Source organism: Elephas maximus, chromosome 8, assembly GCF_024166365.1.
Source record: "Elephas maximus indicus isolate mEleMax1 chromosome 8, mEleMax1 primary haplotype, whole genome shotgun sequence".
Classification (NCBI taxonomy): domain Eukaryota; kingdom Metazoa; phylum Chordata; class Mammalia; order Proboscidea; family Elephantidae; genus Elephas; species Elephas maximus.
The window spans coordinates 131898454-131915823 of NC_064826.1; the positions used below are offsets into that span (position 1 = coordinate 131898454).

The 17370-nt window shown below is 39.8% G+C and overlaps 1 protein-coding gene across 4 annotated transcripts in view; it reads right to left on the reverse strand.

Moving 5' to 3' along the window:
- Positions 1-6746: 6746 nt before the first annotated feature.
- The window catches only part of DYDC2 (DPY30 domain containing 2), a 29514-nt gene continuing 18890 nt past the window's right edge, over positions 6747-17370 (reverse strand). The window contains exons 5-6 of one of the 4 annotated variants that reach the window (XR_007518513.1): positions 14715-14824; positions 6747-7219 (exon numbers count right to left, since the gene is read on the reverse strand). Coding sequence is in view for 3 of the 4 variants with exons in the window: in XM_049894731.1 (XP_049750688.1) it covers positions 7088-7219 (132 nt within the window). In the remaining variant the exon portion in view is untranslated. Of the gene's footprint in view, positions 7220-13393; positions 14825-16710; positions 17088-17370 lie in introns of those variants that run through there. The other 3 variants (XM_049894731.1, XM_049894733.1, XM_049894732.1) reach the window with 3 other exon arrangements.

Sequence of the window (17370 nt, forward strand, 5' to 3'; positions counted from 1 at the left end):
TATACCAGTATCTCTAAGGGACCTAACGTGAATTTTTGAAATATCCTTCCTGTTGGGGATTGTAAATGTTTAGAGAGTCCGTTAATTTTGTTTGGTAACCAAGACAATGAAATATGCATAAATGTTTACAGAGTCCATTAATTTTGTTTGGTAACCAAGACAATGAAATATGCATAAGTGTACTTAAATGCTTCTGGGTAACAATCACCATTTGAAAGCTCTGAAGATTTCATTTCATCTAAGAGCTAAGAAACAGAATGTAATCAACTTGGAGCAAATGTCCAAGGACAAGGGATTTAGACTTTCCATTAGAATTTGTCAGCAACAAGTCTGGTGGTGAAGTGGGTGGGCTATCAACTCACAGACCTTGGGCCAGCCATTAACATCTCTGAACCTTAGCCATTTCCTTATCCATAACATGGAGACCGTAAAAAATATCCACCTCATGGACCGTTGAGAATTAAATGAGATAATACAATTAAGCCCTTAGCACAGTGTCTGACACACATTAAGAATCCCACGTATGTTGGATATGTGTTCAGCTGCTAACTGAAAGGACTGTGATTCAAGTCCACCCAGAGACATCTTGGAAGAAAGGCCCGGTGATCTATTTCTGAAAGATCACAGCCATTGAAAACCCTGTGAAGTATAGTCCTACTCTGAAATACGTAGGGTACTGTAATGGATTGAATCGTGTACCCCCCCCAAATATGTCAACTTGGTTAGGCCAAGTGTGGTGTCCTCCATCTTGTGATTTTCCTGTGTATTATAAATCATAATCTGTGCCTGTGGTTAAAGAGGATTAGGGTGGGATGTAACATCCTTGCTCAGGCCACATCCCTGATCCACCATAAAAGGATTTTCCCTGGGGTGTGGCCCAGACCACCTTTTATTTCTCAAGAGATAAAAGAAAAAGAAAGTGAGCAGAGAGTTACTGACCTCATACCACCAAGAAAGCAGTGGCGGGAGCAGAGCGCTTCCTTTGGACCTGAGGTTCCAGTGCCTGAGATGCTCCCAAACCAAGGGAAGACTGATGACAAAGACCTTCCTCCAGACCCCACACAGAGAGAAAAGCCTTCCCCTGGAGCCAGGGTCCTGAATTCAGACTCTAGCCTACTGGGCAGTAAGAGAGTAAACTTTTCTTTGTTAAAGCCATCCACTTGTGGTATTTCTGTTATAGCAGCACTAGATGACTAAGACAGGTACCATGAGTCAGAGTCAATTCAACTGCAAATGGTTTTTATTACTGAAAACTAAGATAATGTTTTTAAACTACATCTGTTTCTTTCTTGAGCATATGTGGAGGAATGAATTTGAGTAGTAAATAGGGGAATTTCCATGCCCCCTTTAGAAGAGTATAAAAAGTCTGCTGAACATGTGCCATTCTAGGCCCAAAGAGAGTTCTTTTGGGAATGGTCCTGATTTTAAAGTCACTTCTAAAGAAAGCATTATTTAGGGGGTAAATCCACTCATCTTCTCCATTTTCCCCTAAACAAAGGCAAGCTGGGAGTCTTTCTAGACTTCTCCCTCCCACTCCTAGCATCTCTCAGATCCAGCCCCAGTCCCTTCCCTGCATCCCCTCAGCAGTTCCTCCTGTACACCCCACTTATGCTCTGGTATATTTTTGCCCGTCTCCATGTCCCTTGTCTGAAAGGTCTTTTGTGGTATCTCTCACCTGCCTTTGTTTATGCCATCATTTCTCACTGCCCTGGGGCTCTTGCTATGAGCACGGAACATTTTCCACGTACTAGGCTTTGTGTCTGTCAGTTTGTCAAACTGTCATGGCTTGCATGTTGTTGTGATACCAGAAGGTTTGTCACTGGTATTTCAAATACCAGAAGGGTTATCCTTGGCAGACAGGTTTCAGTGGAGCTTACAGACTAAGACAGACTAAGGAGGAGGGCCTGGCAGCCTACATCTGAAAAAAATTGGTCAGTGGAAACCTTATAAATAACAGTGGAATATTGATATAGTGCCAGAATATGAGCCCCTCGGGTTGGAAGTCACTCAAAATATGACTGGAGAAGAGCTGCCTCCTCAAAGTAGTTGTTGTTACTGTTGTTAGGTGCTGCCGAGTTGGTTCCGACTCAAAGCGACCCTATGCACAACAGAACGAAACACTGCCCGGTCCTGAGCCATCCCTATAATTGTTGTTATGCTTGAGCTTATTGTTGCAGCTACTGTGTTAATCCATCTGGTTGAGGGTCTTCCTCTTTTCTGCTGACCCTGTATTTTGCCAGGCATGATGTCCTTCTCCAGGGACTGATCCCTCCTGACAACATATCCAAAGTATGTAAGACGCAGTCTTGCCATCCTTGCTTCTAAGGAGCATTCTGGTTGTACTTCTTCTAAGACAGATTTGTTTGTTCTTTTGGCAGTCCATGGTATATTCAACATTCTTCGCCAACACCACAGTTCAAAGGTGTCAATTTTTCTTTGGTCTTCCTTATTCCTTGTCCAGCTTTCACATGCATTTGATGCAACTGAAAATACTGTGCCTAGGGTCAGGTGCAACTTAGTCTTCAAGGTTTTTGCTTTTCAACACTTTAAAGAGGTCCTTTGCAGCAGATTTGCCCAATGCAGTACCTCTTTTGATTTCTTGACTGCTGCTTCCATGGATGTTGACAACTTCAATCTTTTCCCCATTTATCATGATGTTGCTTATTGGTCCAGTTGTGAGGATTTTTGTTTTCCTTATGTTGAGGTCTAATCCATACTGAGGGCTGTGGTCCTTGATACCTATCAGTAAATGCTTCAAGGACTCTTCACTTTCAGCAAGCAAGGCTGTGTCACCTGCATAAGGCAGGTTGTTAATGAGTCTTCCTCCAATCTTGATGCCATGTTCTTTATCATATAGTCCAGTTTCTCGGATTATTTCCTTGTCATACAAATTGAATACATATGGTGAAAGGATATAACTCTGAGGCACACTTTTCCTGACTTTAAACCAATCAGTATCCTCTTGTTCTGTCTGAACAGCTGTGTCTTGATCTATGTACAGCTTCCTCACAAGCACAATTAAGTGTTCTGGCATTCCAGTTCTTTGCAATGTTGTTTCTTCCATCTTCTTTTGATGCTTCCTTCGTCATTCAAAATTTTGCCCATAGCATCCTTCAAAATTGCATCAAGACTTGAGTTTTTTCTTCAGTTCTTTCAGCTTAAGAAATCCCTACTGTGTTCATCCCTTTTGGTTTTCTAACTCCAGGTATTTGCACATTTCATTATAGCATTTTACTCTGGGTTCTTGAGCTGCCCTTTGAAATGCGTTTAGCTCTTTTACTTCATCATTTCGTCCATTCGCTTTAGCTACTCTACGTTCAAGAGCAAGTTTCAGAGTCTCCTCTGACATGCATCTTGGTCTTTTCTTTCTTTCCTGTCTTTTCAATGACCTCTTGCTTTCTTCATGTATGATGTCCTTCCACAACTCATCTGGTCTTCAGTCACTAGTGTTCAATGCATCAAATCTATTCCTGAGATGGTCTCTAAATTCAGGTGGGATATATTCAAGGTCATATTTTGGCTCTCATGGACTTGCTCTGATTGTCTTCAGTTTCACCTTGAACGTGCATGTGAGCAACTGATGGTCTGTTCCACAGTCGGCCCCTGGCCTTGTTCTGGCTGATGATATTGAGTTTTCCATGGTCTCTTTCCACAGATGTAGTCAATTTGACTCCTATATGTTCCATCTGGCGAGGTCCATGTATATAGTTGCCGTTTATGTTGGTGAAAGAAGGTATTCGCAGTGAAGAAGTCGTTGGTCTTGCAAAATTCTATCATTCGATCTCCAGCATTTTTTCTATCACCAAGGCCATATTTCCCAACTACTGATTCTTCTTTGTTTCCAACTTTCGCATTCCAATCACCAGTAATTATCAATATATCTTGATTGCATGTTCAATCAATTTCAGACTGTAGCAGCTGATAAAAGCATAAATTTGAATAATAGTCATATTAACTGGTCTTCCTTGTAGACATATGGATGTTATCCTATCACTGTCAGTGCTGTACTTCAGGATAGATCTCGAAACCTTCTTTTTGACAATGAATGCAACACCATTCCTCTTCAAGCTGTCAAGCCCAGCATAGTAGACTATATGATCACCTTATTCAAAATGGCCAATACCAGTCCGTTTCAGCTCGCTAATGCCTAGGATATCGATGTTTACACATTCCATTTCATTTTTGACGATTTCCAATTTTCCTAGATTCATACACTGCACATTTCAGGTTCCAATTATTAATGGATGTTTGCACCTGTTTCTTCTCATTTTGAATCATGCCACATCAGCAAATGAAGGTCCCGAAAGCTTTACACCATCCACATCATTAAGGTCTATTCTACTTTGAAGAGGCAGCTCTTCCCCAGTCATCTTTTGAGTGTCTTCCAACCTAGGAGGCTCATCTTCCTGCACTATATCAGACAATGTTCTGCTGCTATTCATAAGGTTTTCACTGGCTAATACTTCTCAGAAGTAGACTGCCGGGTCCTTTTTTCTAGTCTGTCTTAGTCTGGAAGCTCAGCTGAAACCTGCCCTCCATGGGTGACGCTGCTGCTATTTGAATACTGGTGGCATAGCTTCCAGCATCACAGCAACATGCAAGCCCCCACTGTATGACAAACTGACAGACACATGGGGCCTCAAAGCAGAGTTGGCCTTAATTAGGTGGGTGGAGTCAAAAATACCTTTTTTTCCAACAACACAAACACCAACTTTACATATGGACCTTACTGGATGGAAAATACAGGACTCAAATTGACTACATGTATGGAAAGAGACGATGGAAAAGCTCAATATCATCAGTCAGAACAAGGCCGGAGCGGACTATGGAACAGACCATCAATTGCTCATATGCAAGTTCAAGCTGAAACTGAAGAAAAGCAGAGCAAGTCCACAAAAGCCAAAATGACCTTGAGTATATCCCACCTGAATTTAGAATACTGAATATACATGGACTGCCACAAGAACGAACAAATCTGTCTTGGAAGTACAACCAGCTTGCTCCTTAGAAGTAAGGATGGCGAGACTGCGTCTTACATACTTTGGACATGTTGTCAGGAGGGATCGGTCCCTGGAGAAGGACATCATGCTGCAACAATGTGCTCAACCATAACAATGATTGTGAGGATGGCGCAGGACTGGGCAGTGTTTCGTTTTGTTGTAGGTAGGGTCACTATGAGTCATAACTGACTCAACAGCACCTAACAAATCAACACGGCTTTTAGTATATTCATGGAGTTGTGCAAAGATGATGACTTTTGAGTAAAGACCTGAAGAGAGAATCTGCAGAAATCTGGAGTTTGAGCTGCATTCCAAGCAGAGAGAAGAGAAAGCAGGTCGTGAATGAGACTTTGGCTAGTGTGTTGAGGAACAAAGGGTCAGTGTGGCTGGCTTGGAAAGGACAGTGTGGAAAGTAGAAGAGTAACGAGGAACCAGATCCCATACAGTCTTAAGGGTCATAGTAACAGCCTTGATTATTTCTATTGCTGAGATGGGAAGCCATTCACTAGACATGATTTGACTTCAGTTTTACCAGAGTCGCCTGCTTCAGTGTTGAGAATAAGTTACAGAAGGGCAAGGGCAGAAGAAGGAAGGTAATTTAAGAGGCCATTGCAATAATCTAGGTAAAAGATGATGGAGGCTTGAGCAAGGGTGCTGCCCACAGGGGAGGTGAAAAATTGTTGATTTCAGTCTGATTTTAAGTGGAAAACCAACAGATCAGATCTAGGGTGGCAGTAAAAGAGTGGAGTCAAGGATGTCAACAAGAGTTTTTGCCTGAGACTCAAAGAATGGAGTTGATATTGATGAAATGGGAATACTATAAGAGAAATTGGTTGAGGGCAAGTATCAGGGATTACCTTTGAACAGGTGAAGGTTCAGATGCCCTTAGGCCATCCAAACAGAGGTGTTGAACAGGCAGTTAAAGGGAGATCTGGAGTAAAGATACAAATCTGAATCATGCAGCTTCTGTGGAAATCAGTTTGGTGGTTCCTTAAAAAGTCAAAGACGGAATTACTATGTGATCCATCAATTCTACTCCTAGGTATACACCCAAGAGAATTGAAAACAAGTACTCAAAAAGATATTTCTACCCTAATGTTCATAGCAGCCCTATTCACAATATCTCAAAGTTGGAAAAAACTCAAATTCCTATCAATAAATGAATAGACAAGCAATTTGTACATACATACAATGGAATATGACTCAGCCATAAAAGGAATCAAGTACTGACAAATGCTACAGAATGGATGAACCTCTAAAACATTATGTTCAGTGTAGGAAACCAGACACAAAAGGTCACATATTGTATGATTTCATATTTATGAAATAATCAAAACAGGGAAATCCTAGAGACAGCAGATTGATGTTGACAGGGGCAGGAGGTAAGCGGGGAATTAGGACTGATTGCTTCAAGAGTACATGGCATTCTATTAGGATGAGAAAAATGTTTTGAAAGTAGATGGTGGTTGCATAACATTGTGAACGAACTAAATGCCACTGAATCATACACTTTAAAGCTGTTGATTGAAATGTTATGCTTTTATGTTCACCTAAAAAATAGATATAAATCTGGCAGTCACCAGCATATAGGTGATATTTGAATGAATGTTACTTGAAACGCATGTATACCTAGACTGCAAAGTGTAGCTAAAGATAAGACATCAAAACATTAGGTGGATGTTTTCACACTATAATCTCCAAAACAACAACAAAAAAGACAAAATGAGGAAAGACTCATTGGTTTGGTTGTTTATTTTAAATCCTTATCCTGAATTCATTTTATCCTATAACAAATCTCCACATGATTAAGGGATTTTTACAGCTATCAGAACAGGACCTGGGGTGGAGATTTCCTACAGATATCTCCTTCCAAAGCCCCTCATATTAGTTTAACCAACATGATTGTCATCTTCAAGTAAGAGCTGTGCTAGCTTGGCTGTTTTCTTGGCCTAAAATTTTGAGGGAAGCATCAGCTAGCTTCTGATAAATCTAATACAGAGATATGGAGTCAGAAGGCATTTCAGGAGCAACTTGTGGAGTTCTGAAGTTCCAGAAGTCTGGCCAGCTGATTCTGAAGAGGGAATCTGTTAAGGCATTAATGGAGGGATCTTGGAGGTGCCTGGCAGGGATTCCTGCTGCAAGGCCTCCTTCTCAAGTGGATCAATGCTTTCCTGTGTGAATATGGTCTTCTTTGTAGATATAGCTACAGAAATCGGTACCTAATAGAATACAAAAAAGCAAAAAGTTTATCAGCAAAGACTAAAATACCCTGAGGTATGGCAAGTTATTAAGAGTAAGAGCTAGAAACCTCTGGTTCACGCCTGCCATTCCATCCAAATTTGTCCACTCATTGAGGCCCAATTCAAGTTCTCTTTTACACTGTCTGCCCCACATCAACCCATTTGGGGCCTCACTTGAGGCCCATCACAGCACTGTTTTCTTGTGCTCAATGAAGATTTTTTGAATGGATGATTCTCCCCCCTCTTTCATCCTTTATAGCAAATAGGCCACCACATTCTATCATTTCTTCATTTGGATCTACTGCTAGTAGCTTGAAAATGAAGCTGTACAACAGAATTACATGCGGAGCTTGATAAAAATACAAATTCCCAGTACTTTTCTGAGCTATGAATTCAGTTGATCTGGGCTGAACCTAGGAATGTATATATTAAGTATTTCATTTTATTCTAATGCACCTGGTCCTTATTCTTGAACCTATGAACCATTAATGAATACACTTATTGCTCTTTATTCCTACTAGTTATTCCTACTACCCCACATATGGATTTACATTAGATAATTTTTTTTTTAACTCAATGGTATATCTTGGGACATCTTTCCAGGCCAATAAATATAGATCTACATCACTATTTGCAAAGCTACATAGCATTCTATTATGTGTGTGTGTGTATGTATGTGTGCATGTATATATTTATATATCTCTATCTCGCTCTACATGCTGTTGTTGGTGTAGGTGCCGTTGAGATGAGTTCTGACTCATAGAGACCCCATACACAACAGAATGAACACAGCCTGGTCCTGGGCCATCCTTACAATCGTCGCTATGTTTTGGTCCATTGTTACAGTCACTGTGCCAATCCATCTCATTTGAGGGTCTTCCTCTTTTTTGCTGACTCTCTACCAAATATGATGTCCTTCTTCAGGGATTGGTCCCTCCTGATAACATGCCCGGAAACTCTGGTGGCATAGTGGTAAACAGCTATGGCTGCTAACCAGAAGGTCGGCAGTTCGATTCCACCAGGCGCTCCTTGGAAACCATATGGGGCAGTTCTACTCTGTCCTATAGGGTTGCTGTGAGTCAGAATTAACTCGACAACATTGGGTTTGGTTTGGTTTTGATAACATGCCCAAAGTAAGTAAGACAAAGTCTCACCATTCTCACTTCTAAGGAGCATTCTGGCTGTACTTCTCCCAAGACACATTTGTTTGTACTTCTGGAAGTCCCTGGTGTATTCAATATTCTCTGCCAACACCATTATTCAAGTGCATTAATTCTTCTTTGGTCTTCCTTATTCATTGTGCAGCTTTCACATGCATATGAAGCAATGGAAAATATTATGGCTTGCGTCATGCACGCCTTAGTCCTCAAAGTGACATCTTTACTTTTTGGTCTTTTGCAGCAGATTTTCCAATGCAATACATCATTTGATTTCTTGACTGCTGATTCCGTGAGCATTGATTGTGCATCCAAGTAAAACGAAATCCTTGACTTCAATATTTTTTTTTTAAATGTTGCTTATTGGTTCAGTTGTGAGGATTTTTGTCTCCTTTATGTTGAGGTGTAATTTGTACTGCAGTTTGTAGTCTTTGATCTTCATTAGTAAGTGCTTCAAGTCCTCTTCTACATACAGTGAAATCTGTGCGAGCCGGAACTCGACGGGACTGCCCTGTTTTTCTGAGTCTCCCAAGTTTTCTGCTTTTGACATGGTACAGTCTTATCACTTTTCTATCACTCTATTAAGAATTCTACCCTATAAACACCTAGAAAGTGCTTCTTTTTTATTTTATAGGACTGGAAAAGAAACTAAACCATTTTTTATGATTTGCATGTTATTCAAATTATGTACAGATATGTGTATATGTTGTTCAAACAAACAGGTAAAATTCATTTAATAAAAACATCTAATGTCAACTGTTTAGTTTTTTGATGAAAATTATTGAAACAAATTTCTAAGTCTGTAACCTTATGAAAAACTCTTGATTTCCTTTAACTTTTCCAAATTCCTTCAAAGCATTTACATAGCTGAAAACTTGTTTGACTTGAAGGCTCAGGCTCTTCTAATGGTAGGTCTTCATCATCTTCACTACTGTCATCCTTAGACTGCAAGTCCATAATTTCTTGCAGGTTTATATCATCCATTTCTCTGGCAATTTGTCTATATCAATGAAAGCAGCACTAACCCTATTTTCTGAAACACCACAATCAATGTCATTTATTACATCCTGAATCTGCATGATGTCACTGGGCTCGGTAACGGTTTCACTTTGTATACTACTGTCACTGTCATGTAAGAAACCACAGTTCTTAAAGCATTTTCTTACAGTTTCTTCCTTAATCAGTTTGATTGATCCCTTAAGAGATGAAACTGCATCAAGGATATCAGTTTTCCCTGAAATCGCCAATGCTATCTTGTACATCTAGTGTTGGTAATCACTTTTTGAAGCAATAGCTTCCTGTAGTTTAATATTTTAGATAATGTCATTATCCAGAGATCGTAGAACTGACATTGTGGATGGTGGAAAAAAATTAATTTAATATTGGACAGGGGCAGTGACCAATGACAAGTAGCATTGTCAAAGAACAAAAGAATGCTTCAATTTTGTTTTTTCATGCCACTGTTGAGTTTAGTTAAAAACTCTTAGTATATGGCTCCCATCATCAAAGCTTTTTAATTCCATTTTCATTCTACTGAAAGCTGATTAATTTTGATTTTCTTGAACCACTGTGGTTTCTCACTCCTTCCAATTACCCATGCTTTCTCAAATGCCCAATCTGCAAACACAGTCAAAAGGATGGTAAGCTGCTCTTTCAAAAACCAACGCTGTGAACATTTTTCCTCATTTTCAGGGTCCTATTAGGCACTAAAAAAAAAAAAGTGCCTAAGGCACACCCCCACGTGTCTGTCAGTTTGTCGTACTGGGGGGGGCTTGCGTGTTGCTGTGATGCTGGAAGCTATGCCACTGGTATTCAGATAGCAGCAGGGTCACCCATGAAGGGCAGGTTTCAGCTGAGCTTCCAGACTAAGACAGACTAGAAAGAAGGAGCCAGCAGTCTACTTCTGAAAAGCATCAGCCAGTGAAAACCTTATGAATAGCAGCGGACATTGTCTGATATAGCGTGGGAAGATGAGCCTCCTAGGTTGGAAGGCACTCAAAAGATGACTGGGTAAGACTTGCCTCCTCAAAATAGAGTCGACCTTAATGACGTGCATGGAGGAAAGCTTTTGGGACCTTCGTTTGCTGATGTGGCACTACTCAAAATGAGAAGAAACAGCTGAAAACATCCATTAATAATTGGAACCTGGAATGTACAAAGTATGAATCTAGAAAAATTGGAAATTGTCAAAAATGAAACAGAACCCATAGAAATCGATATCCTCATTAGTGAGCTGAAATGGACTGGTGTTGGCCATTTTGAATCAGACAATCATATAGTCTACTATGCTGGGAATGACAACTAGGAAAGGAATGGTGTTGCATTCATCGTCAAAAAGAATGTTTCAAGATCTATCCTAAAGTACAACGCTGTCAGTGATAGGATAATATCCATATGCCTACAAGGAACACCAGTTAATATGACTATTATTCAAATTTATGCACCAATCACTACGGCCAAATAGAAGATTTTTATCAGCTGCAGCAGTCTGAAAATTGATTGAGCATCCAATCAAGATGCATTGATAATTATTGGCGATTGGAATGTGAAAGTTGGAAACAAAAAGGAAGGATCAGTAGTTGGAAAATATGGTCTTGGTGGTAGAAACAATGCTGGAGATCGAATGATAGAATTCTGCAAGACCAACGACTTCTTCATTGCAAATACCTTCTTTCACCAACATAAATGGTGAGTATACACATGGATCTCACCAGATGGAACACACAGAAATCAAATTGACTACATCTGTGGAAAGAGACAATGGAAAAGCTCAATATCATCAGTCAGAACAAGGCCAGGGGCTGACTCTGGAACAGACCATCAATTGCACATATGCAAGTTCAAGGTGAAACTGAAGACAATCAGAGCAAGTCCATGAGAGCCCAAATATGACCGTGAGTATATCCCACCTGAATTTAGAGACCATCTTAAGAATAGATGTGACGCACTGATCACTAGTGACTGAAGACCAGATGAGTTGTGGAATGACATCAAGGACATCATCCACGAAGAAAGCGAGAGGTCATTGAAAAGACAGGAAAGAAAGAAAAGACCAAGATGGATGTCAGAGGAGACCTAAAAATTTCTCTTGAACGTCGAGCAGCTAAAGCAAAAGGATGAAGTAAAAGAACTGAACAGACGATTTCAAAGGGCAGCTCGAGGAGACAAAGTAAAGTATTATAATGACATGTGCAAAGAGCTGGAGGTGGAAAACCAAAAGGGAAGAACACGCTCAGCATTTCTCAAGCTGAAAGAAGTGAAGAAAAAAATTCAAACCTTGTGTTGCAATAGTGAAGGATTCCATGGGGAAAATATTAAATGACTCAGGAAGCATCAAATAAAGATGGAAGGAATACACAGGGTCATTGTATCAAAAAGAATTAGTAGATGTTCAACCATTTCAAGAGGTAGCATGTGATCAGGAACCGATGGTACTCAAGGAAGAAGTCCAAGCTGCTCTGAATGCATTGGCAAAAAACAAGGCTCCAGGAATTGATAGGATATCAATTGAGATGTTTCAACAAACAGATGCAGTGCTGGAGGTGCTCACTCGTCTATGCCAAGAAATATGGAAGACAGCTTCCTGGCCAACTGACTGGAAGAGATCCGTATTTATGCCTGTTCCCAAGAAAGGTGATCCAACAGAATGTGGAAATTATAGAACAATATCATTAATATCACACACAAGCAAAATTTTGCTGAAGTTCATTCAAAAACGGTTGCAGCAGTATATCGACAGGGAACTGCCAGAAATTCAGGCCAGTTTCAGAAGAGGACATGGAACCAGGAATATCATTGCTGATGTCAGATTGATCCTGGCTGAAAGCAGAGAATACCAGAAGGATGTTTACCTGTGTTTTATTGACTTTGCAAAGGCATTCGACTGTGTGGATCATAACATATTATGGGTAACATTGGGAAGAATGGGAATTCCAGAACACTTAATTGTGCTCATGAGGAACCTTTACATAGATCAAGAGGCAGTTGTTTGGACAGAACAAGGGGCTACTGATTGTTTTAAAGTCAGGAAAGGTGTGCGTCAGGGTTGTATTCTTTCACCATACCCATTCAGTCTGTATGTTGAGGAAATAATCTGAGAGGCTGGACTATATGAAGAAGAACGGAGCATCAGGATTGAAGGAAGACTCATTAAAAACCTGCGTTATGCAGATGACACAACCTTGCTTGCTGAAAGTGAAGAGGACTTGAGGCACTTACCAATGAAGATCAAAGACCACAGCCTTCAGTATGGATCACACCTCAACATAAAAAAAAAAAAAAAATCCTCACAACTGGACCAATAAGCATCATCACGATAAAGGGAAAAAAGATTGAAGTTGTCAAGGATTTCATTTTACTTGGATCCACAATCCATGGAAGCAGCAGTCAGGAAATCGAAAGACGCGTTGCATTGGGCAAATCTGCTGCAAAGGACCTCTTTAAAGTGTTGAAAAGCAAAGGTGTCACCTTGAAGGCTAAGGTGCGCCCGACTCAAGCCATGGTATTTTCAATCACATCATATGCATGTGAAAGCTGGACAATGAATAAGGAAGACCGAAGAATTGATGCCTTTGAATTGTGGTGTTGGTGAAGAACATTGAATAGACCATGGACTGCCAAAAGAACGAACAAATCCGTCTTGGAAGAAGTACAACCAGAATGCTCCTCAGAAGCAAGGATGGTGAGACTGCGTCTTACACACTTTGGACATGTTGTCCGGAGGGATCAGTCCCTGGAGAAGGACATCATGCTTGGCAGAGTACAGGGTCAGCGGAAAAGAGGAAGACAGTCAACAAGGTGGATTGACACAGTGGCTGCAACCACAATGAGCTCAAGCATAACAACAACTGAAAGGATGGCTCAGGACCAGGCAGTGTTTTGTCCTGTTGTGCATGGGGTCGCTATGAGTCGGAACAGACTTGACGGCACCTAACAACAACATTAGGCACTGCCCTTAAAATACAGCAATCTCATCAGCGTTTTCAGCATCTGTAGGATCACATCCCCTTATGATCTCTTTTAATTAAAAAAAATTTTTTTTATTATGTTTTTGGTGGCAGTTTAAACAGTAAATTATGTTCCCATTTAACAATTTCTATACATATTGTTCAGAGAGTGACACTGGCTATACTCTCCACAATGTGTTAGCATTCTCATTATTTCTGTTCTGTTTGTTCCATTTCCATTTATCTAGCTTTCTTGCCCCCACCACCACCCCCACCTTCTCATGTTTGCTTCAGGATAGATGTTGAGGCTGGTTTCATAGATGATTTTTTTTTTTTAATTAAAGGAACACAGTACTCTTGGATGATGATGAGCTTTAGTTGAAAGGTGACTTCCAGAAGAGGTTTCAGTTTAGAGGGTATCTCAGGGGTTCCTCTAGTCTCTTCCAGTGCAGTAAGTCTGGCCTTTGTTTTTTGTTTTGATTTAAGAATTTGAGTTTTGTTCTACAATTTTCTCTCATTCTATCTGGGACCATTCTTTATGTCCTTGGTGGTGGTAACTGGGCACTATCTAGTTCTTTTGATCTCAGGGTAGATGAGGCCTGGTTCATGTAGACTGTTAGTTTTGTAGGCTAGTTTCTTCTTTGAGCTTTTGGTAGATAAGTGTCAACTTTGGTGAAGGGAAAGATGACACAAAATATAGGCAAAGCTGGCATAACTTGACCAAGGCAAAGTCGTAGAAGCTTCCTAGACACATCCAAGCACAGTGAGGGACTGAGTTACTGGGGCTAAGGGCTGGGCACCATGGTCTCGGGGGACATCTTGGTAAACTGGCATAACATAGTTCATAAAGAAAATGTTCTACATCCTACTTTGGTGGGTAGCGTTTGGGGTCTTAAAAGCTTGTGAATAGCCATCTAAGACACATCCATCCATGGACATACTTCTTAGACATAACCAAATACCTCAAAGGATTGGTTTCCTGGGTTTGAAGGATTAGGACCATAGTCTGGTGGGACATTTCAGTTAATTAGGATAATATAGTTCATAAAGTTTATTATCTACATCCTAGTTTGGTGAGTAATGTTGGGGTCTTGAAAGAGTGCAAGTGGCCATTTAAGATACATCTATTGGTCCCAGCATGTTCGGAGCAAAGGAGAATGAAGAAAACCAAAGACAGAAGGAAAATATGAGTCCAAAGGAGTATTAGACCACATGAACCACAGCTTCCACCAGCCTGAGCCCAGAAGAACTAGATGGGGCCTGGCTACTACCACCGACTGCTCTGACAGGGATCATGATAGAGAGTCCCAGGCAGAGTGGGAGAAAAACGTAGAACAAAATTCAGGGTCACAAAAACAAGACCAGACTTACTGGTCTGACAGAGACTGGAGGAACCCCTGAGACTACGGACCCCAGACACACTGCTAACTCAACGATGAAGCCACTCGCGAAGTCCACCTTCTGGCCAAAGATTAGAAAGCCTATAAAACAAACAAACACACACGTGAGGAACATGCTTCTTAGTTCAATCAAGTATATGAGACCAAATGGGTAACATGTGCCCAAAAGCAAAAATGCAGAAATGGACAGGAAAACTGGATGAATGGACACTGAGAACCTAGGGGGAAAGGGAAAGGGTGAGAGTGTGGAAATATTCCGGTATTGCAACTACTGTCACGAAAAAATTTGTGTTTATATTTTTTGAATGAAAAAGTAATTTGCCCTGTAAACTTTCAACTGAAACACAATAAAATTTTTAAAAGTTAAAAAGTCTATTACCTGAGCTAATAATATTTTTTGTTAAAAATCTTATTTTTTGTCTGAAATATGTTGCAAATGATCTTTTGGCTAATTTTGTGTCTACTTTTCTATGACCTACTGTTTTAATTACATCTTAAAGCATACAACTGGATTAAAAAAAATACATATGATACTTTCTATCTTGGAAATGGTGAATTAGTCCATTTTCATATAGTATGAGTACTGACACATTTGGGTTTGTTTCTGTTGATCTTCCTTCATCTATGCTTCTCTTTTTTCCTTTCCACTTCCCTATACTCTGTTGAACTGATTTCATTTTCTTTATTTTTTCTTTACTAGTCTGACAGCTAAGGAACCCTGGTGGTGTTAATACTTGGTGGTGTTAAATACTTGGCTGCTAACCGGAAGGTTGGCAAACCCACCCAGTAGTTCCGAGGGAAAAGACTTGGATATTTCCTCCCATAAAGATCACAGCCTCAAAAACCCTAGGGGCAGTTCTACTCTGTCTCATGGGGTCGCTGTGAGTCAAAATCAACCCAGTGGCACACAGTATCAACAACAGTAGTCTGAAAGCTATATGCTCTGTTTTTATTCTTTTGGTGGTTACTAAAAATTTAACATGATCTTATTTTTACAAAGATTTTGTGTCCAGCCAAATCATCATTCAAATATGAGTATGTAAGAAAAATATTCTAATGCTACAAGGTCTTGGATCGATTGTCATATTAAAAGCCCACATTAAAAACACTCTCACAGGAAGTATTCAAATAAAAAGAAAAATAAATCCACGAGATGCTGCAAAAGATAGGGAAGTAAGGGTGAATCAAATACTTTGGTCAAAGTTATTAATTTCTCAGCAATGCAAGAATGGTTCAATATAAGAAAATTTATCAGTATAAACTCATTACATTAATAAATGGAAGAAGAATCATGATTAGCTTAATTCAGTAGAAGCAAATGTTAAGAATTAACACTTATATTCTTAGAATTATGCATGTTGCTATGTGTTCTTCATAACTGCCATTTTAAATGAGTGCATAATATTCCATTACATGAATGAAAAAGGAAACTACAAACCATACTTAATTTGTGGTTTCAACTATATAAAAATATACTTGTGAACAAAATATATGAATTGACAGTGAGTTCTGTTAATGTGCGAGAACTGGGCCGGCGGCAGAGGGGATGGAGAATCTCAGGCACTGAGTTAATTCAGTTGAAATCACAGAAAGGCCAGGCCATGAGTTAAGCCCAAGAGTCGTGCCTAAGACGAAGAAATAGATCGGCTTTAACAAAGCATAAAACAATACCTTATAGGATGAAGATGACCCAACAAATATTTAACTGCTTTCCCGAACAAAAGTCAACATTTTTAAAGGAAAAACAAAACACAATCTAGACTCCCTACGAAGTATTATTTACCATATTCAGTATAAAAATAATAACTAGTGACATGTGAAGTAGGAAAATGTGAACCATACCCTAGAGAAAATGCAGTCAATAGTAACAGACCCCAAAATGACAAAGATGATGAAATTAGCAGACAACGACTTTCAAACAGCTATTACAAATATTATCAAGAAATTTAAAGGGAAAATATGGATACAACAAGTAAAAAGATAGGGAATATCAGCAGAAAAAGCAGAAATTACAAAAAGAAGCCAGATGGAAATTATAGAACTGAAAATTACAATATATGTAAAGAAAAAAATTACCGAGTGGTTACATAGAATGTTGGATGCTGCAGATAGGGTCAGTAAATTGGAAGACAGATCAATAAAAATTACCCAAAATGAAGCAGAGAGAGAAAATGTATTGAATATAAACAGAGCCTCAGTAACTTATGAGACAGTATCAAGCAGCCCGAATCTCTGCAAATCCAGTCCTTGGCTGAAGCAGGAATCCTGGAACTTAAGTTCCACTAGTCACCTCCATTCCCATCTTTGGAAGTCCAAGAGGTCATTGTAGAACCCCATCGGGACACTGCAGAGAAACTGGTGAAATACTTTATCACATCATCTTTAAGGACTCTTCCAACTTAAAGCACTATCAGTCTACACTATGCAGTAAATACCTGCATTGATTCTATAAAACATCTGTGTGGTTCAGATATTTATAAACAAATAGAACTGCTTTCAGACAGAAACAAAATTATGGCCGACTTACTCGAAGCTGCATCTGATTACTGAAATGAAATCACTGTGAGGGTAAGCTTTGCCAGCTTTCTCCTAGGCCTGACTCAAATGCTAACTCCTCTGTAAAGCCC